Below are 22550 nucleotides of genomic sequence, written 5' to 3'. Positions count from 1 at the left end.
TGTTTAATAAAAGCTGGAGATCCGGTCATGACTCATTTCAATGTGGAACATGTTAGCTGCCCCCTCTCCTTGTCTTTGCTTTGTGACTGATGCAGATGATCGGCACTTACAAAGCTTAGCGTCAGTTTAGAAGTAAAAGTAAAATGAGAATGTGTCAGCTGGTAAAAACGTCAGGTTGTGTGTTTGCTCCTCTGAGGTGAAGCGATGTGAGAAAAGTAGAACAGTGAGCCCTGATGAGAAACGGCAGGGATCAACTGCTTTTATTTGACTCTTACTTTCAGAAGTCAAAGCTGGTTTGTCGTCATAAGATCAGGACGATTTTTGATGCCAGTGAAGTCTACAAGTGATCTCACAAAACCTTACCTCGTCACTAAACAGCTGAATGTCTTTTGTAAAATGACGAAAATAAAAAACCGCTTCTGTTTAATCCCAAACCTTTCATATCTTGACATTTTCACCTTGTGAAATTTTTACCCACACTGTCGGTTGGTTTATGGTCGCCTAGTGTTGGCTGGTCGGTCCGTCAGTCCAACCCTCTGGTTTAAAGAGTTAATATCAAAAATAATTTTAGATTCCCATAAAATCAGCACAAACAGTCATTAGGACTCATCAACACGTCTGAACTTTCACTTCAATCCATTACGTGACAACTCGTTAACTCATAAACATATTTTTGTCAGCATTCTAACTACACTCATGTTTACATGCTAACGTAAGCGTTAGCACAGTACATTTAAATGCTAATGCTAGGGTTAGCATATTAGCATGCTAATTATAATATCAACATTAGCGATCGAGACACAAATCACCAGGTGTACGTTAATGGATGAAATAAGATTATCTCTGATATCCTACAGTGTATGTAAGGTGACCGAAACTGCTTTAGTCTTGTCACCAGTGTCGCCAACGTTGGGGTTTGACGTAACATCTGTCCGACATCTTTCTGATGTTACATTGATGTAGCTGGGATTAGGCTGTGATGACTGTAGAAAAGAAGAGATGATAGCAGATGAGAACAACCACTAATTACTGTGATCATGTGAGAAGTGTGTAATTGTTTTCGTAGCCTGTGGACATCCTGTTCTGTGAGCTAAGACTGGGCCTGCAGCTTTTGTTCAGCCTTCTTTCACAATAAGCCAGTTCGCCCGGAGTTACATCCTACATTTCTATTTTTAGCCATGAAAAGTTGGGGCTAACCCTGCTGCCAAACACGGCTTTAGCCCACTTTACGTGGTACCAATGTGAAGTGATAGCCATGGACTACAAGCCCCTCAGGCCTTGGATTAATATAGAATGTCCCAGAATGCCTTGAGCCCAGGGCTGAGTGTAATAGATACAAATATAGGAACAAAAGTTGCTGAACCAAATCTGAAACATCTATTTTCTTCTTCTTTTCTGTCACTGAGCATGACAGTGTGTCTCCACTGTCGGTCTGTTAGCACAACGCAAGTGGTGAGAATGAAAACTGAACTGTTATAAATGAGAAAGAGTCACTGGTAGAAGAATCAGAGTCGGCTGTAGCCTGAGAGTACACAGATGGCCTCTGTGTGTGTGTGTGTGTGTGTCTGTGTGTGTGTGTGTGTGTGTGTGTGTGTGTGTGTGTACATATATACATGAGAAGATATGAGATATACTTTGTATAGCATGTGGTGAACAGAAACAGCCATGTGTATTTTTGGTACATGATGCAGATGCTGCTTTGCTTTTTTAAGAGCACACATCTGCATGACCTAAAGACCTTAGTTTCTCTCTGTGTTATTTTAATCCAAGATGCGAACAAAAGAGAAAAATATACAGCAACGAATCTCCTAAAAAAAAAAGCAACATGCTTCGTCAACAATCACAGTAAAAAACAGCAACTAAGGCGAAGAGGGTTTGGCAGCAGAGCTCCATCCTTGCTGCCTGGTTGTCAATAATTACTGAATTTTCAAAACCTTCAACACAACTCCAGCTCCAGCAGCAGATCCTGACCTCTGACCTTTAAAAACAAATGTGCGTCTGCCGCTTGACTGACTTTTTGCTAACATGGAGAAAAGTGGTAAAATTCACTGTGGAAAAAGATATTCTGCACACATCCACCGTGGAAAAAAACTCCATAAGAGCACACTAGACTCACAGACTGAAATCAGTGTAAACTGCCTGGACCTGAGGGAAGAGCGTTTTCACAGGAGGGGGTGAACGCAGAAACAAATTCCTCTAAGCAATCAATTAATTATCACGTTAACTTTGTTCCGCTGTGAGTGAGCAGAATGAAGACGAAGCTTTTGGGAAGCTCTGCCCTGAGCGAGCTGCTGGTCAACAGCCTGTTATAAAGAGCTTCTGACAACTCAGCTGGCTGCTCGCCGATTAAAACATCGTCCGCAGCTCGGCGTGAGCATGCGCACACAGACAGTCACACAAACAGTGGGGGAAGCAGTTCTCAGATCTCTTAAGTAAGATTATTAACACCAAAGTATAAAAAGTTTTGATATCCATGAGAAAATACCATATTTAGTTTAGTAGTAGTAAATATACCAAATATGGTTTCACCCATCTATTTGATGACCCTGATAAAGGCCACAAGTGTTGCTGGAGTTTTAACCTCCCCAGCTTCGATGTTGCCAGAAAATGATTTCGGCAAAACGGATATATAAATGGCTTTTGATTGGTCAGAGCAAAATAACCTATAAATACAATACAAGCTGATGTGAGAACCAGCTTCACAGAGCCGAAATAAAGGCAGTTCTTTCAAAGATCCTGAAGAGTTGACAGTTTCCACAGCCATGTTTTATCTTGTGCCCTGTTTCAATTATAAAATCTGATTCTGATGAGCAGAAAAGTAGAAAGAGTCGAGTGAAGTAGCAGAGCCTCTAAATTGAGTGAATGTATTCAGTTACTCTCCATCCCTGCACACACAAAAATACTACCTTTTTCTTGCTGTCCGCTTGCTTTTAAAAAATATGCCCTCAACAGTCAATAACACTCAGCCAGCCCCCCACACACACACACACACACACACACACACACACACACACACACACACACACACACACACACACACACAGTATGCCCACCCGTCTTTATTGTCGGTCACATGAATAATCCAATAGAGGGCTGGTAAAAGCCTCCCGTTCTCCAGGCTTTAGCCCTGAAGTCTGTCCCTCCCAGCACACAAGCTGTCCCGAAAAACCTCAGCGCAGCATGAGAAGCCTCCCAGCAGGCGCCTTTAACAGCTCCTCCCCATCAAACAAACTCACTCACGGGTCCTGTTTACTTGTTTATTTAGGTTTCTAAAACTCAGCAGAACAAGGATGAATACCACCCAAAGATGAAACACTGCGAGTCAACTGCAGCCAGATCCTCCTGGTGTGGATTCAGATCAGTTTGTCTGCTGTCGCTCTGTGCTGGCATCCGAAGGTTGGTGTTTGGCAGTGTCAGAAAATCAGATTCAGTTAACTCGCCAAGTAGAGAAATGTTCAGGGTTTTATCAGGGTGATAATGAGGCAAGGACATACTGACAACTGAGGACCTAAACATACAAAAATGTGCCATTATACTTCTTTTACAGTTTTCAATTTTAGCCAATAAAACACAGACAGTGTCTCTGTAACACAAAACAAATGGCTATCAATGGCAACATAAGACGAGGATCATATCAGTGGATGTGTATGTGTATGTCCTGCAGCCTTTGTTATGTCAAAAGAAAGTTTGTATGCACAATGCTGCCATGGATATAAATGAGCAGCTTTGTGTTTGCTTTTTGACTTTGAAATTTGCCCTCTGAAACATTATGCTGCATAACCTGTTTGCTCTGTCACCACAGCTGCCATCCACAGCTGGATTTCTTTTACACTGAAGAAAGAGTCGGAACATGATGATTATGAGACAAGATTATAAGGAGTTTCCTTTTTTTCTATGATTTCTAAGTGGATTTGTGGTGTCATCTGCAAAGCACAAGTGGTGCTGATTCTGGGAATTAGTATTCAGAGTTGTGTTTGATGAATCTAAGTCCAATCTTCACTCCAGTTTTAACTCTGTGCTTGGTCTCCACCAACTCCTAATAAAAACATCTGACTCTTTAGCTGCTAAATGTCCCACTATGTTCACCAGCTGCTCTCTAACTGTGTCTGTCTGCTGTTTGGTGGTGGGTAGCTAGTGTACAATGGGTTTATCTGAGTTTGTTGAACCGTCCACTACAGTCCAGCACAGAAGCGTACAGTAAATGTGCCATAAAACCTGAAAGGGGCAAGCAGAAAAAAGTCGAGCTGCAGAGCTGATGATAATTCTCTGTGGGCTAATTGCTGGAATCACCCACTGCAGTAATTTGATTCATTGTTAATAGAAAATGAGAATCAGTGATGCTTTAGGTAGAATATTTAGTCCAACACCTAAATGTAAAGTAACATTTACAGTCTGTAGTCAATTGTATTTGTTTCCCTTTAAACTCTGCAGTTTGCTGCTCTGAAACGCTCATTACGTCCTTGCACCAAAATCACAGACAAATTCCTGCGCTTTTACTGAGCTTGGCCAATAAAACGATTCTGACTGTGATGAACAGTTAGTGATTCCCTGGTGAAGAAAAGGGACATTTCTACTGACAAAGAAGAAGCTGCAGAGTCGGGACTCAAGGATAACAGGCCCTAGAGCAACGACCAAGAAACGCACTTTTTGCACTTTTCTCTGCAGGTAATATATACCGCTTAGCCAGGTGAACAGCCTTGGGGAAGTAGTAAAAAGAGAAGCCACATTTACACAGTACTTGTGTAATAGAAGCTCTGAGCTCTGGAGGAGGAGGTTTGGTGCACCATGACTGTAGAACACGACTGCTGCATCTTTTTATTCTTTCTATTGCCCTCTGAACTGAATCTCTCAAAAACACTAATGTGATGTTTCTGTAGGTAAGGACCTAATCTCTACTCTCTGTTAAAAGCCCTGATAAAGGAGTTCTTTCTCTTCCTTTCTGTTGACTTAAAGCTGTAGTAAACAAGAAAAAATGAAGCTATGACAAAAAATAAAACACCCACCATCCCTCCTCCATGAGACACTGCAAACTCTGAAGCTAAAATGAAATGTGGTTCAAGTGTGAGGACATAAGTTCAAACATCAGTGAGTGAGCCAGTCCATTTGTCCAGGAAATCCAGACACAACTGGATACAAAACATGGCTGAACATAGCTCATATCTGAACCTAATTTCCAGAAAACAAAAAATGCATATTTCCATCCACTCTGCAATCAGTCGTAGTTGCAAGGCCGTGGCCTCTGCTGTGAGATGAGCTGCCCATGCCTATTTTCCCTGAGGCTTCTCTTTATATTTCATAAAAATGTACTCTGTGCAAGTTGGTGGGAACAAACTTTATCGGTGGTTTCTATGAGCCATGCATGAACAGTTTGTCTGTAAATATGGTCAAAGTCTCTGTTTGAGATTCACCAGATTCCTGTAACACATCAGTCTTCAGTAATGAAAAATGTTTCACTCACTGCCACTGATGTGCAGAGTTTCCTGGTCCAGATCTTATAGGATATGGATGAATGGGTAAGACAGCTTTACAGATATAGATACAAAAGGCTCTACAGAAAGTTATTTGATCGTAAAATACTGTGTCATTGTGTTGGTTGTGATCTTTTACCGGTGTATATTCTTTAAACTGACACAATGAGTGTGACGTCAAATTGCAAACAAGCAGACCTACTGTAATTCAGGATTTAATCAGCTTCACCACAGACAGTTTAAGGACTGGAACACTTTTCATGGTCTCTGTATTTCAAGTACGCTGACAGAGAAGCCTTTCATCAAAAGCTGGAAAAGGCCAATAACTTCAAGGAGTGGAAGTGTCTATAAATATCCCCAAGTATTTGCTTCTCAGCTGTTTTTGTATCCTAACACATCCTTTGAGAGTTAAAGTGCAGACTTGGCTGTAAATCACTCAGCAGTCCTGAGCCACTGGCTGAATGTCTAGACTGGACTGATGTGGCCGACATAAACTACCGTTTCTCCAGGCTACACTTTCCTAACACATTTATGAATAGACTGTAACACTGTCTCTACAAACGTTACACGTGTAAACAAAACCCAAACGGATACAAATTCTATTCTCTATTCTATATATTATATTAATAATAATAATTTGAATGAATAATAATTCTTTGTGTTGTTGTTGTTTTATTGTGTTCTCATCAACATGTGCATGATTTACAGCTGTGCCCTACAGTGTTTGTGGTGCAGACAAATGTAAAGAAAGGTGGAGCCGGTACAAAGAACACAACAAAAATACAAAGAACAAAAACTCATCTGGATTATATCTTTGTAATCTGTCTGTTTGAGGAAGACCAGGGATATGTCAGCAATCGCAAAGTAAAACTCAGCCATTTGTGAAGATCAACACCAACAAAACTGTGGTGCTGCACCGAAGAGCTCGTATATCTCACAACTGGAAGATTAAAGGTTTTACCAAAAAAATGCAAAAGTGCCCTTAAGCTACGTCCTCACTAATATGTTTTCAAACAAAAATGATCTCTGTCCATACCATCACACCTGGAAATGCATACATACATGACCATTCACGTACAGTGGGCCTGTGCGAGCCAGTGTAAACAGGAAGCAGATTGTGTACTCTGCAGTTGATTAGTTGCAGAAAATACTACTAACGAGGAAAAGCAAAGACAGCTGCAGTGTTAAAATGCAGAATTTAACTGAACAAAAGCTGCTGACAACAACGATTGTATCCATGTTGCTTTCAACACTGGTAGTTGAAGCTGATCGCGACCCAATCAGGGAGCGACCATGGGTGTCTGCGTTTCCGAAGAACACAACCCCAGAGCTTTCAGACTAAAACAGATCCAGCAGTGTTTCCCAAAGTCTCAGTTTTAGGTGCTTGAAAACTCCGGAGTAGTGGACACCAGGAGTATTTTGAAACTAAAATGTAGGAGTGTGAACGTAGCCTTACAGGCAAAACCTTGCACTGCTATCTGCTGAAATTTTTCTTGTGTTATTAAGCCTCTCCTCTGATATAAATGAGGTTGACAAAACAATAGAAAAACAACTACATCGTCTAAAATGATCATACAGTTAAATCAACACCTCTCTAAAAACTGAGCATCTTCATCTTTATGAAGGGAGGATTTGTTGCAGAACTGTTGTGTATATTCTCTGCCGTGTAATACTGCTGAAAAAATCCGTTAAGCCATCGCCATCTATCTAAAATGAATAAGAGGTACTCGAGCCCATCTGATAGGGCTGAGAGGACATACTGAAAAAAAAAATAAAGGTTGAGAACCACTGCCTTCGCCTAATGAGCACCGTCTAACACTCAGTCTGAAGAGAGACACGATCACTAAACACTCTTCCTCAAATATTAACAAGTGTTTTGCAGAAAGTCAGGATGCAATGAGGAGATAAAGTTAAAGTCAGAGAATCGTGAGGAGACAGAGAACAAGCTAGAGAGAGAAAGGAAAGTGCTTAGGGAGGCAGATTGGTAGCTGGCCATTATTGCATGAGTGACACGGCGAGTTAGGGCTGACACACATTCTGGTCTCCTCAGAGCCCCCACAGGCCCCTGTCTGAGCTCCCGCTACAAGTTGTTTATCTTCATCATGGCGGCGCTGTAGCAGCTGTCACGCATCCCGGGAACAAAAGAGCTAACTGAGGAGAGGAGAAAAGAGCTCTGCCCACATCACTATTTCTGCTCTGTGTTTACATGAGGATACCACTGGGTCAGATTCCTGCTGCACACTGCAAAAAAAAAAAAAAAGTGCACATCTGTTACAATTAACTAAGTTTAGAGAGAGTGTCTGCCAAAGATGTGAGATTTAGTCATCAGCTCTCAGAGCGGCTAAGCTTGTTTAAAGACCTGTTCATGAATCATGACACGTTCTTTTGCCAACACATGATGAAGGGAGATTGTGTTTTAACATAAGAGCCATTACCTCATCGTAATGGTAGTTTTACTTCTTAACTCATTTTAAAGCTTCACTTAGCAGATTTGTGTGTGAACTGCTGCTGTGTAATCGGCCTAAATTACACACCGGGGACACAATGAAAATGAGCATCCCATCTTTTCTAACTGAGATGCATTCCCTTCCAAAATAAAATCTTTTAACTGATCCTGAAGTTTTATGATTAGCTGATGGGGCCCGTCCGTCATATCTAAGTCAAGCTAACATGCAAAAGTAAAATGTTGCACCAACAGTTACCTGTAAGAACTAGACAGCATGTATTTAAAAAAAATGGTCATATTTTGTTTTACGGGCTCAATAGTTTACTGCAGTTCCCTTAAAAGGAAATTATAAATGCAAACTGATAGGAAGGTTCTTGGAAAGAAGTATATAACTTGTGCTAATTACAGGGAAAATTGAGACAATTCATCTGCTCTACCAATTCATTAATTCCACTGCTCTCATATCATAGAAAATTTTAATCAGTGCACAGCAAATCATGAACATGTAAAAGTGTGAAAAAGTACAGTTACTGTTATTTCCAGGAAATGTTTTGTAAAATTATCAAGAAATTACAGACCCATAGAAAAAATGCTAACATGCTGATGTTAGCAGGAATAATGTTTACCCGTTTTAAAGCAGTTTAGAGTTTTAGGTTAAACATTTGCTAGTTAGCATTAAAAACAAAGTACAGCTGAGGCTTATGGGAAATACATTAGTTTCCTAATTAATTGGTCATAAACCAAAAGAATGGATGAACTGAAATTTTTTACCTAACGGTGGTGCCAGATGAAAAATTTGATGTGTGTCAACCTCATGGCAGCGCCAGAGGAAACGCCACCAACATCATCTGGATTCATCATCTGTTTAACATGATTATCTGTATGACATTTCATGGCAATCCACCCGAAAGTTGTTAAGGTGTTTCAGTCTGAGTGACTCAGTGACTGACATCGTCTACTGACATTTATGCAATTCAACAAGTATTAATAATAAAATTGCCAATAATAAATGAATGAACAGTGAGTGAAAATATTATTTAGGTTAAATGGAGCAGTTCATTCCTCTAGAAATCAACAGTAGCATCAAAACTTGGGACCTCAAAAGTGAGTTATGAACTAAGAAAAATGAACTAGACAGATCCACAGTCAAACATCTCCGGTAACTAAATAAAACAGCCAGTTAACAGACTGACACAGAAGCATCCAGTCACTAACCAGAAACCTGGAGCTGAAGCCGGACTGGAGCTGTGAGCATTAAAAGTACAGACTTGATCGATACACAGCCATCATTTCTAAATAAAATATTTGGTTAAATAAAAACCTTCTAAGTCAGAGTATGCACAGAATTTGCATGTAGACATACTGCACAGGCACAGGAAGTTACAACACAAGCAAATGGTCATCAATAACTTATGATCTATAAACAATGAACTTAAACACAGTATGAAAAATGCTGCTGCGAGCGAAGAGACTGCCTGCTATAGGGCTTCAGCAAGAAAGAGCAAAAAGGGCACAGGACATAATGAGGTTACCTGTGTCGTATGTATAATTCATTGCGTTCAAAGCACGCTGAGAATATAAAAAATGAAAAACAACTTAAACAAGTAAACAACAACAGAGTTATTATGAGAGAAAGGTAGAAGAAAGGATGTGTGAAATAAGCCAATTTAGATGGCCCACCTCTGAATATGACGTGGTTACAGTTTATTTTCATGAAGGCAGGGAAACAAAAAATCCTTGAGAAATCTCTTTGCCTGTTTCAACCCCTCAATCCCTGATTTTCCTCTTAGATTTCCCACTGGACGTCTCAGTCTTCTTTAATAAAGTGCTGCTCATTTTCTGCATAGACAGTGTAAGGTGACTGACAGTTGGAGCACTTCAAAGCTTGAATGAACATAAAACTCTCCTGGTTGAATCGTCAGTTGAAAAGGAGAAACTATATGAGAAAACATCTGGTTCTTCTATAAAAAGTTAAAGGTACAAGCCTGTGGACATAAAAACTAAAGGAGAGAAGTCAACTCTGACTCCTAAGGTGTATTTCAGTAACAAGCAACAAGTCACAGAGCTTCAAATTCTGTTGTATGCCTCTAATGGCTAGCTGAAGTTAAATATATGCTTTGAGGAAACCCGATGAAAGACTCCTGTGCTTCTATGTTGTTGAACATTCATTTAGCACAACATTAAACAAAACCTTACAAATGGTAATTTATGTCTCTTGAATAAACTGTGCAAACTTACTGCCCCAGTAACAACCAGGTTAGCTTAGCAAGCTAACTAGCAGAGAAATTTACTATGACTGACTGGCACTAGCATGTGTCTGGCTCATTCACCAGTTTGCCAAGTGAATTGTCAGTAAAGTCGAGTTTCCATCCAAATTTATTGCAAATTTTAACCAGATTTTCAGAAAATAAGCAAAAGAAAAGACAAGAAAGAAAAGAGCAAAAGTCAAACCTCAAATGAAGGCAAACCATGAATGTATTAACATGATGCAAAGTTCGTTAACAGAGAGCAAAGTGGACAATGGAAATGGTTGTTTTTCCTGTATTAATTCAAGGAACGTTGCAGTCTCATGTTTTTGTCTGCCACTGTCTCTCCTGGAGGGGAAGTCATGTGATTTCTGTATTTCATTTATGCGCCAAATCTATTCTCATTGTACTTAGCTAATACCCGAACTTTTCCATTTCTCCCAAGCGTAAAATTATATATTTAGATATTTTTTCTAATATTCTCATCATTTCCACTCAGATTTCTTTATGTGCAAATTTAAAATGTGCTCAAAAACAGCTGGATGGAAATGTCCCATAAGCCATCAAGCCTCTAACACCACCTGTTTCAAGAGAGTGCACAGATGAACTTTGCTGTGTCCAGGATTTACGTATGACAGACGGCTGAGCTGAATGGCTCACTTCTAGCTAGCTGCATTAACTAACATTTTTCCTCCTGTTCCAGCCCTGCGCTGGTGTCAACTCACCTCACAAAGTCACCGTGAAAACTGAGCTAAATTACATTCCTTATCGTTTTAGGAAAATCTTGAGAAAATAGGCAACTCACTGATTGCTAATAAGCTACGTAATCTGTCTAGACTGAATATGAGGCTGAGCACAAACATGTAATGTGTGTAAATGTTTACAGGTCAACTGTACTGGTATGAGGATGCTTAGGTTTGTACATGTGGCTTTATGTAGAATATATGAATGTAGTTTTTCAGGTGTGTTTGTCTGCACTGTTCAAAAAGCTGTAAAACTTACCCGCTTGCGCAGGTTGCAGGTGAGGATGAGGTTGCGGGAGAAGGAGTTGGCGAAGGCCGTGTAAAACTCCAAGACCTTGAGCAGTGCTTCTCTCTTGATGACGTGGAGGTCGCAGTACGTTAGTGCTCTGACGTTCGCACACGCATGTGCAAGGGTGGTTTCTTTCCAAAAGACATCGCCAAACACGTCACCTTTACCTGACGAGAAAAGGAAACAACACAAGAAAGGTAAGAGTTTGATGATGTTGATAAATGTTGATAGAGGTGACACCACCACCACAATAAGAGAACTGAGTCTTGCTACTGGGCCATAGCTGAATGACCGGTGTGTCCAATTCACATTAATGCGAATTGATGCTTTAGACTTACCTTAATTGTTTAACATTCATTTCAAGTGTAACTTTAGGTATGTTGAAATCCAATAATTACTTGATTAATTGAGACAGATATTTGTCACAGTTTCCTGACATTTTAGAGACCAAATGATCATGTCGTTCAGCCAAGGAAAAAACTGGAAAAGCCGGCAAAATGAAGATAGTTCTGGCCAGAGACAGAAAAAAGCAATATACTAGTTTAAAATTACATGGTTTTTGGGATATAAAGTCCTTCAAACTTTTGCTGAACTGAGACAAAAATACTCCCCTAACAGAGCTGAGCCATACATTATCAAGACTGTGGTAGATTGGACTTTACAATTGACATGCAAAGTGGTCATTATTGCCAGATTATGTGTTTTTAAAAAGTGCTGTTAGACGATGAGCACTTAGTTTCTAGAATACCAAATTACACCTCTACAGTCCGATGGGAAGCTTAACTTTCAAGAGCTGCCCTGGATTTCAGAGTTGTTCGTGTGTGTTGAAGAGTCAATCCCTCCAGCTATGGCTCTCCAGGAACTCTATTATCTTTATAAGGCCATATTTTTTACACCTAACAACGGGGTTATTTGATCCAGCAGCTTTAAACCACAGAGGAAGTCATGCTATCACTGAACAGGGAAGTCAAGGTTCAGCAGCTAGAATGTGTTTTCCAGAAAAACGAACAGCAGCATCTTCTATTGGACCAGTACATTGCATCATATTGATGAGTTAGTATAATGTTAGGAAATTATGAGAAGAAGAGAGTAGAAAAAGGTTTTTTATCTGACATTAATGAAAAACAGGATAGCACTGATTAGCTGTATGGACATATGTTGCCTCTAAAACACTGAACACGCACCATCTGCATCTCTGCATAAACCACACACTTCCACTCTGTTTCTGTCCTTAGCAACAGTTTTACCTGGCCATAGCAACCAGAGCTGCTGGTCTCACCATGTGTACCATCACACGCTGATACCACCAGGCACGTAACAGGTACAGTTACAGCTATTTCATCAGTTTCAGATCCAACATAATCCGAGTGGAACGAAAAGGAAAAACATGGCAGAGACAAAGGAAGGAAAGGAAAATACTCACAGCCAAATAACGAAATGCATAAAGAAAGTGGTGGTATGACGGAAGGGCAGTGGTGACATGTAAAATAAGAACAAACTGCATTAAGAAGAAGATTGTCCACTGACTGCATTAATCCATTTAGCTTAGCTGCTGGGGGTTGGCAGTATTTTTTGACAGCTGTCAGTTGGAATAAAAACTGCTGTGAGGAACAAAAGATCAGGAGAACAGGAAAACCTTTTCTCCTCAACTTTCATCACAAAACCCAATTGACATTTCGAAGAATTCCGCATTGGTACAAATTCTTCCTGTCGATCAAACAGTGTGTGCTGTAACATGTTGAAATTTTCTTTGAATTTGATTTTTATTTATTTTTTTGTTCTTTTGTTTGTCTGTTCAACCATGGTGGCTTTTGCTGCTGATGGAAACTACACAGTTAAAGCCAAACTGCAAAAAGAAGGCGCATCTTTCATTAGTGTAATTGTAAAAAATAACAATAATAAGGGATGCATCAGGGACCACACACAGTCATACATTTTTTACAGGTGCAATTTATCTGCACAAAATGACACAATCTACACAAAGATCACAACTTTTGGAGAACAAATGGTCAAGTAAAGGCAACAGGGTCCTAGATAGATTAGTGGCAACTGAGAAATTGGCACATTTAAACCTGATAACAAAACAGAAATCATCAAGAATGCTACTTTAAGTCCTGCATCCAACATGTTACTATAAAAGTGTCAGTTACATATTTATGTAAAAGTACAGAAATATTAATGGGCAAAATTTACTTTAAATGATCCCAGTCAGACTGTTCCGTAAAAAACACTTTATTTTGAATGATTCCAGTTCTTGATGACAACAAGCTGTTGTATCTTTAGAGATTAAAAATAACCTTGTACAAATGTGTCTGCCAAATGATTGTAATGTAATTTAGTGTAATTACCTAATGATGTATGTGATGTGTCATCTATATACACAGGTATACACAGGTAGGTTATCTGTGGTCAAATACTGCCATTTCCAAGTATAAAAGAAGAAATGGAAAGTAAACAGCTTAAACATGTTTTTTTTCATGAGTAATAAGGTACACAATAAGGAAATTGCGGCTTCAATGAAGCGGATTGGAAAGATTTTTACAGAAGGTAGTTGTGGTTTTGTAAACACAAAAATAAACTAAACTCTTGAGCTTGAAGCACTGACCCTCTCAAACCCACTTGCCTCCCTCCACTGGTCTCAACCCAAACACAGCCACCTGGATGCTTGACTTATCACCTGCCAGCATACATTCCCCATGCTAATCACCCAGAGCAGATGAACGCATGTTTACACTTGTGAGCATCTCCTGGGCAACGCCAAGGTTCTTCTGATAATAATAGATTTTTAGTATGAAGAATCATAATTAGAAGCAGTATCAAATGTTTCACGTCATCAAAATCTGCCGAATGTTATCAAGAGAAACTGATCATCAACCATCATTTTTATTTTTTTAATAAAGTGGATTAATAAACTATAAAAATGGTTTAACAGCACTTTGTCAATTGACAGCATGAAGTGAGGAAAAAATAGAGAAAAAAGAGAAAGTACTAAAAAATAATATCATGTAAAGAACTTTTGATGAGTAGTAAATGGAGTATAATGGTGCTTCTACACCACTTTTCCCTCAAGAGATTCATTCACACTCACCGTAGCAGACACAAAAAAGTAAAATCTAGAACAATCAGGACTCAGATCTGTGTCAAACCTGCCACAACACTCAGCTCAGCATTTCTCTGACAGCTGACCCGGATAGGATGAGACGAAAAGCAGTCCACACTGTCCACAAGCTGTCACAACACCCTGAGTAACAGACGTGTGACAGTCCCAACATAATATTGCAAAAAAAGCTGACGGAGTGTGTGTGTGTGTGTGTGTGTGTGTGTGTGTGAGTGAGTGAGTGAGTGGATCTCATCTCGACAATCCCTCCTCTGTGCCCCCTGAGGGTCCCTTTCTCTCTCCCAACAGCCAACCGCAGCTCAGTGCAGCAGGACTCGCCTGGAATGAGCTCCCCGGAGAACCGCAGCTCCACGGCAATTAACCGTCTGGATGTGGACTTGGTCACACGGGCTGGGGTGGGTGGGGGTGGGGGGTGTGAAGGAGAGGGTTGTGTGCACCGACTATGACACTTAGAGCAGGGTTAAAAATCACAGTGGAGATTGTTACGAATGGGTGGGTGGAGGTGGACACATTGGTGACCATGACCCCTATCACCAGGCTTTGTAACCATTGCTCATATCATTCTGCCTGACTGCTCACAGGGACTATTACACACTCAACATGGTCAAAAAAGGTCAGTGTAACCCCTCTTATCTACTGCCATAACATCAATGTACGTGAATGGCAAGTCAATGCTAGTGTTTAATTCAATTTAGACTTACTGTATTGTTGCGTGGTTTGGTTCTGGCTTAGTCCAGCAAATAAAAACAGGCTGCCAAAGCAAGGCAGTCAGCAAAGAGAGCAGGGGCCGGCAAGCCCAGCTTCGAGATATTTACAATCAACAGGTTATCAATAAGGTCTGATTGATTCCCAACTCTCCTCGTCACCCTGTTTAACCTTCAGAGTGTCACTACAGGTGCTGAAAAAGGAAACAGGACTTTCTTCTATACTGTGGCCACCTCAAAAGTTTTGGTGAATTACACTGACATGAACACACTGCTCATTACTACCAGGTGTGACAGTGGGACTGTTTTGTTTTCACCTTGTTAGTTCCTCTGTGTGTGTGTGTGTGTGTGTGTGTGCGTGTGTGTGTGTGTACCACAGAGGTAGATTTGAGTACTTTGGCAGGTGTCTGTCTGTCTGTCTGTCTGTCTGTCTGTCTGTGGTCAGATGTTGTCACCATCATAGCGTCATAGCCAAGATACAGTCATGAAACTTTACAGGTTTGTTGTTGAAAGCAAAATGAAGGCCGAGGTCAAATATGGATACCGAATACACATGTAATAATCAACAACATGTTGGCGGGGGTGGGGCGGCTTGTGTGATCCCAATGATGCATTCATGTGTTTCTTAAGTGGTTTACACTTGTTGTATGTTGGTATACACACACATTCTTATAATCAAATCAGTCAGTCTTCTCTTCTACAACACTTCCACTTACATTCAGCTCTTTCTTCAGGTCTCCTTCACCGAAGACCAGATGAGGTAAAATGAAAGCAGAGACATGATCCATCACAGTTACGTAAAGCAGAGAAACTTCACCTAACAGTCAAATAAACAAGCCACCTCTGATTCATATCTCTTTTGTTTACGAGTCCTGGTTTACTTGTCCGGTCACATCTCGTCACAAAACCGTTTAAATCCTGAGTATCTCTAAGTCTGAGTCTCACAGAGCTTCATCCCCAGAGAACATGGGCGCTTTAAATGTTCTAGTGAGTCATGTTCTCTGATCTTTTATTGGCTAAATATTTGTACCGCATATGACAACTCCATGCTGAAACGGCTGTGGCAGATGAAACAACACATTTAAATTCCTCCCTACCTAATTTACTGCCAAGGTTTGTTTTTCCCACATCACCCCAACCCCCTGTGACACAGTGTACAGTACATTAATACTCCTTTGATCCCACAGGAATCCTGTAGGACCCACAGGATGCACAGCAAGATCTCAGCCTCTCAACATAAACAAACCAAATACACAAAAACTGTAAAAGTATCAGAGCCATTAAGACAGAAAGCTGCATTATCCATTGGAAAGTGTATCGGTTTTAAATTAAGTATGTTGGAGCTTTTCTTGTCTATACGAGATCAACTCACAGTTAACATCCTGACAGATGTGGTGATGACTCGGGATGCTGTTAGAGCCTGTATCCCCCATCAGCAGAAAAAGAAATTGCCTGTGGGTGGGCGTGCACCCCCCCCTGTTGCTTTATCATGCAGTGCAGCTCACCGGATGTCAGTCCAGTAAGAGCCATTTCACGCTGCTACTTACAGCTGGCTGCTGATGCTGCTGTAGCCCCTGTCAGGCCATTATCCTGCAGAACTGAGTGGGCGGACACAGTTATAAAGCTGCTGTGACACTGATATCCACCAACAGCAGCATTAATGGTCCTTATTATATGAGAAGTACTACAACTATTATCATTTGAAGCACGCTTCTTAATAATTACTGCACTTATACTCCCAGACTTTTGCCAAATGTTGATTCAGCCGCAGCTTCTGTCTGAAAACGTTTTAATTTTTTTTCCAACTTTGGACGGGAATTGATTGATTAATGATTAATGAGGTCTTCTCAATATGTTCACTGCAGAAAAAGCAATAAAGAAGTTTAATGAAGCTCATTCTGTTCTCAACAAGAAGAACATGATGTGCTTAAAAGTTCCAACATGATCAGCGTGATATTAATCATTACCACTTATGCTAATGAGACCATTCATTAAGATAATTGATGTATTAATTACCAAATGGTGATGTGTCTGGTCCACACAACATATGTGCAGTATTTATATGAGCTTCAGATCGTGAAGGCTGGAAGATTTATTTTATACAAACTTTTTTTCCTCCCAAGATTAATATACAAATGTTTGCAGAATGGTCCTTCAAGCTGTTACGAAATATAGTTGCAGAAAACCCCAAAGTTTTATAAGCAGCCAACAGCTAACGGAAGCCATTAGAGATGAGGGAGGTTTTACCTGAAAGGTTGGGTTCACAATCAGTGAGGTGGCATCTCACATTCAAACCTGTGCACAACAATGATTTACTGCATGTTAGGAATTTACTTTTCAACTGCTTTTACCAGAAAAATACCAGAAAAATACTTCCTGTAGATTGTGAAGAATGTGTTACATGTTGAAATATAGTCAAAATTCCATTTAAATAAAGGCGATCAACTAAAACACCTAAAATTTAAAATGAAATTCAGTAGTCCAGTTTCACCTGCAACTCAATAATCCAGATTTAGCTACTGGGCTGTGCTGCTAAATGCTCCTCCATCAATACACTTTAACTTTGGCAAGAATTTAAAGGCATAATCCATAATTTAACTTTAATTCATCTCCATTTAATCCTCACATTTTCATTCTGAGTGGCATGCTGAGAAAAGACCACGCAAGGGACAACTAAAGACCATCTGCGTGCAGTATTCCACTTCGATAGTTTTATGCATTTCAGATATGTGATGTATTTCATCTGATTACGAGTCAAGACATCACAGATTACAGGTTTGTTAATTATATAAGGTAGCATGTGATGCAAACTATTTCACATCCAAACACAGAAACAGTTAATGTTTTCACATTTCACACCAGTGACTGAATAACTTCCTCATTCACATAGAAGAAAGTGTTCACTGGCAGATTGACAGGTAGATGTACATGTCCGAACTTCTGACATTACGTAGCATGGCGATCTTTAAATTTGGCATGGTACACAATGTTGTCAAGAACCCTCATTAGCCTTTGCAAAGCAGGAGCTATTCTACATCCACACAGTTTAGATGTGAGGTGAAGAGTGTTCGTAATTTAGTTTTAAAGGTACTATATGTACATTTTCTCTCCCGCCAACCAGCTTCAGTCATTGTTGCGTGTACAAAACAATGTTATCAAGGTTATAATACGTCCTCTGCAGCGCTACTTCTTCAGGGCAGACTGGAAGCTACAGTGACTCGGTATTGGAAAGTAAAGGGACGAGGCTAGCTGGTTAGCATGCTAACTTCTGTAGAAGAAAATAAGTGATAGAAACGGAAGCAAAACAAAGGGATTGCTTTCCACCTCTGGAGACTCGCAACATTTCTCCTACACTGGTAAGTAAACAGCTGTTAATGCTAACAGTAGCTGTGCATCAACAGCAAAACTTACAAATAGCTCCTTTAAGATAGTGGCGAATAGCAGCTATGCATTAAGAAATTTTACAAGAATCTCTCTGTTGCACGTTGACTTTCATCATTGTCCCTTTAAACTGCACTGTTAATATATTCCTCTACTAATCTATTCCACATCTAAATAGCCCTGCACTGATTCTTATTACTGGATCTTGTAACGCAGCCAGATTCATATGTGGTTGGAGGCTCATCTCCTCCTGCTCGCTGCTGAAGTAGTGCTCGCTGGGCCAGAACATATTGCTGTGTGAATAGAAGGCCAGGATAAAATCCCCTTCTCATAACCGAGCATGAATAATGGATTAAGAAATTAATCAGCTCATCATTTTGGCAAAACAAAATAAAAGGGCGGCTGAATTTTCTCAGACCAAAAGCTGAGAAGAAGAAATCCTCAATAGATAATACAGACTAAAGTGCTAATGGTGTTTGGTCGTCTGTTTATCTGCTCTTTCAGTGCTGAGAGACCAACAGATCATCCAAGGTTTAATAGAAACAAGCAACAATGTCTAGAGAACAAGTATGAGGGCAAAAATGGATCATGTACATGATTAAGTAGATCTTTTAACGATGTGTTTTCTGAATCTACTTTGTGAGGTAGCAAACTTAAGATGATTTAAGGTGCTAGCGCTCAGCTGCACACAGTTGGGAAATTTTCACTGAACACACTCTCATGAGCAAAAATTTGGCAGATCGATTTAGTTAGTAACTCACTTGGTTTTTACTGGGTCTGAAAAACTCCATCTGCTTGGTTTTTTAATCAGTTTCGGAAAAAAACCAAGTGGGTGGATCTTGTCATCACTTTCTGTCATGGCCTGCTCTGTCACCTAGGTCATGTTTTCATTTATTCCAATTGTTCGCAGTTTTATTTTGGAGTCGTCAATTTTCCCTTTGCATTTCAGATTCATTGCAAATAATGTATTGCACCTGTGTCTCATTCCCCGCTCCCTTCCCCCTGCGTCTCTTTATCTTCATACCTCTGCAACAACCGTACCAGCCATTATTCCTACTGTTAAGTCTTCTGGTTTAATTACTCTTTCCCTTGTTTTTTTTAACTTCGCCTCTGCTTCATCTCTTTGGATTTGTCTGCCTGTTTGATTTTTGACTTCCTGTGTGTTGACCAGTTTCCCAGTAAAGAGTTGTGCTTTTGAGTCCTCTGCCTTGTGGTTCACCAGATGTCACAACTTCCAAGGTCAAAACTGAATCTTGAATCTCAGATCTAACAGTCTTGGTTACTTTACAGTTTACAGTCCAGCCTTACTGCAGATTTACCAGCTGAGCTAACAGCACAAACTGGACACAGATGTGTTTTTGTTACTGATCATTTATCACAAAAGTTTGTTGCTCTGCTGGTTTGCACTTTCTGACAAATTCATTTCAAACTGAAATGTTTTTCTTCCAGCTGTCAGTCAATGCAGCAAATGACTTGGTCCCCCATTCTTTTTGACAATAGCCAGTAATCTTATTGGACTTCTGTCTGGCCTGATGTGTCTGGGAAAAGCTGCAGCATCGCAGCAGAAATGGTTTCTGGATGGTTTCCAAGCCTCCAGAATCAGGATCTTTTTCATCAGGACAAACTGATCTTTCAGTGTGTTACACATCAAAGCTGCCTGCTGCAGTTGTTGGTGAATGAGCTTGGTTAGAGCTGGTGCCACAATAAGCCTGGTGGACGATGGGAAATTAGAGGATTATTACATATGAGTATTTACTGGAGTTGCCACAGTCATGTGCATTTGTTCGTTTACACTTGTGTATGAGGTGTGGTGTGTATATGAGTGTGTGTTACTGAGACTAATTTCCACAGCCTGTACATGCACACATTAAAGAGTCATAATAAGAAAATATACAGTGGCATTTGTATATGTACCTCGAGTGTATACGTGTGTATTTGTGTTGTACACCTGATGCCACTGGACACTAATGAGGGCAGAGTGTGTAGCAGCCTCACTGCTCAGCCTGGGGAAATCAGCAGCTTAAAAAACCACAACAAACAAACACACACACACACACACACACACCCTCCATCCTCTTCTTCTTTTCTCTCCATCCTCCTCTGATCCTTTCACTTTGCCCCATTTCCCTCCATCTTTCGATTCTTTTGCAAATCCTCTCAATCTCTTCCTCTTCTATAACTCCATCCTTCTAACCTCTGTCTCCCTGTTTTACTGTCCCTCCTCCCATCCTGTTGTTTTTCAGTTCCACTCCTCCTTTTTCTTCCTCCTACCTCCAATCCTCAATTCCCTCATCCTTTACTTGTCTTCTTACCTTGCAAATCACCTCTGTCCATCCTATTCCTCTCTCTTTCCCTCTATTCTTTCCACTAAGCCATCAACTTCATGTACCTTGTCTTGTGTCTCCATCTGCTCCATTCATCCCTCTCTTTAACTCTCCCTCTTGCCACATCATTCCCCGTCTTTTCTATTTTCCCCAATGTCCTCCTCCATCTCATCTTCCTCCCTCCTTTCTTCTGCGTTGCTCTATATCATTTTTTTGTCCCTGTTCCCAGCCTCCTCTTCTATGAGCTTAATTTGGTTTGAAACGAGAAAAGATCATTTGAGCAGGTGAGAATCCAAAAAAACTCTCCTGTCGTCTCCCTCCCTCTATCTTTTCACTCCCTGCTGTGCTCAGCAACTGCTCATATATGCAGTCTGTCCCAGTGTGAGTGTGGGTGTGGGTGGGTGTGTGTGGGTGTGTGTGGGTGTGTGTGTGTGTGTGTGTGTGTGTGTGTGTTACGAGAGAAACAAGCTTATGAGAGCGGAGAGCGTGTGTATGTGTGCATTTCAGTGCAAATTTAAACAAACTATTTCTGCATGTGCTTGTTTGTGTGTTGTCTCTCTATAACTAATCAATATAGCAAGTGTCCTTCTACTGCCAGGCAGTAAGTGATGCATTTACAATTCTGGTAAATGTGGAATAAACTGAAAAAAATGGGACAGACAGCATGAGCATTTAAAGCAGCCAAAACTGAGCAACAAAAAAAAAAGAAACCTACAGCGCCAACTCACAGTGCTACAGGAGGAAATAAAGAACAATCCATAAAGAATCTGACACATCCAGTCCAACCCACACAGCACAATTATCAGGTGAGAGATATCTATCTTTACCAGTAGTTGAGCAAAAACTCTAAAGTTTGTACTTCAGGCGGACCCCAGAATATAGGCCATGTTGCAACCTTAAGGTTTATATTCAATACCGAGGCCACCAGACGGTCACACATACACATACACAAGCGCTGTGACACCAGTGTCATGCTCGAATACTTTGTGTATATCTGGAGGATAAACAAGTGTCAACTAGGGGGCAGATTAAGGTTTGGTCATCCCTGGCCGAAAACGTCCTGGTGAACTTCCACTTTTATACAATGTAAATAAAAACAAGGCGATGCTCAAAGAGGTTACAATATTGTTGATGCTGAGATCACGGCAGCGGTGACATTGCAGAGGGAATGACAGGGAGTCAACATCATCTGGACTTGACAGCAAAACACAATCTCCTAAACGTCACAATGTCAGTCAGCCAATGTTGGGTTTTCACGTCAACTCGATTTTTTCATGATGCTGGGAAGCTCTTATTTAGCAGGTAAGGTTTAGCTATAGGTAACATAAACATGCTTCAGTCAGCACACAAACATTAACCAGTATTAAAAATGCTAATACCATTCACTAATGCTAAATATGTAATAATGCTTCTGCTGATGTTTACACGGACCACTACTATCATCACGATGTATTCTTCTGTGACTTCATCTGTGATCTTCTGACCATGGCAGTGAGTCACGTAAGTAAAAGAAAAACAAGTTGTCGGATGCAGATCAACTTTGTCTCCAAACATGTCTCCACAGAAAACAACCATCATCCTCCAAATCCCTGCATTTTCTGAAGAAAAGATAAATACTGGTTGAAGTTCACATCTAAATGTCTCCTTGAGTTCGATAGAGACAGACTGTTCTGTAAACTGCAGAAACTCCACCTCCATCCTGCGACTGTCTCTACATCCACCTCCAAACTACATTTACAACAATTACAAATGGCAGCTTAAAAATTGAAAAACACTTTGACATTGTAAATCCTGAAAAGATTCAAACACACTTTTCTTTTGTTGCACCTAT

The 22550-nt window shown here is 40.4% G+C and overlaps 1 protein-coding gene across 1 annotated transcript in view; it reads right to left on the bottom strand.

Moving 5' to 3' along the window:
* Positions 1 to 22550, bottom strand: part of kcnh5b (potassium voltage-gated channel, subfamily H (eag-related), member 5b) — a 127408-nt gene that overhangs the window by 19066 nt on the left and 85792 nt on the right. The window contains exon 12 of the mRNA XM_023405307.2: positions 11163 to 11359. Coding sequence (XP_023261075.1) covers positions 11163 to 11359 — 197 coding nt within the window. The remainder of the gene's footprint in view (positions 1 to 11162; positions 11360 to 22550) is intronic.

This window comes from Seriola lalandi, unplaced genomic scaffold, assembly GCF_002814215.2.
Source record: "Seriola lalandi dorsalis isolate HSWRI2012SDOR001 ecotype SW California unplaced genomic scaffold, Sedor1 jcf7180002054271, whole genome shotgun sequence".
Classification (NCBI taxonomy): Eukaryota; Metazoa; Chordata; class Actinopteri; order Carangiformes; family Carangidae; genus Seriola; species Seriola lalandi.
This window is presented reverse-complemented; position numbering and strand designations above follow the sequence as displayed.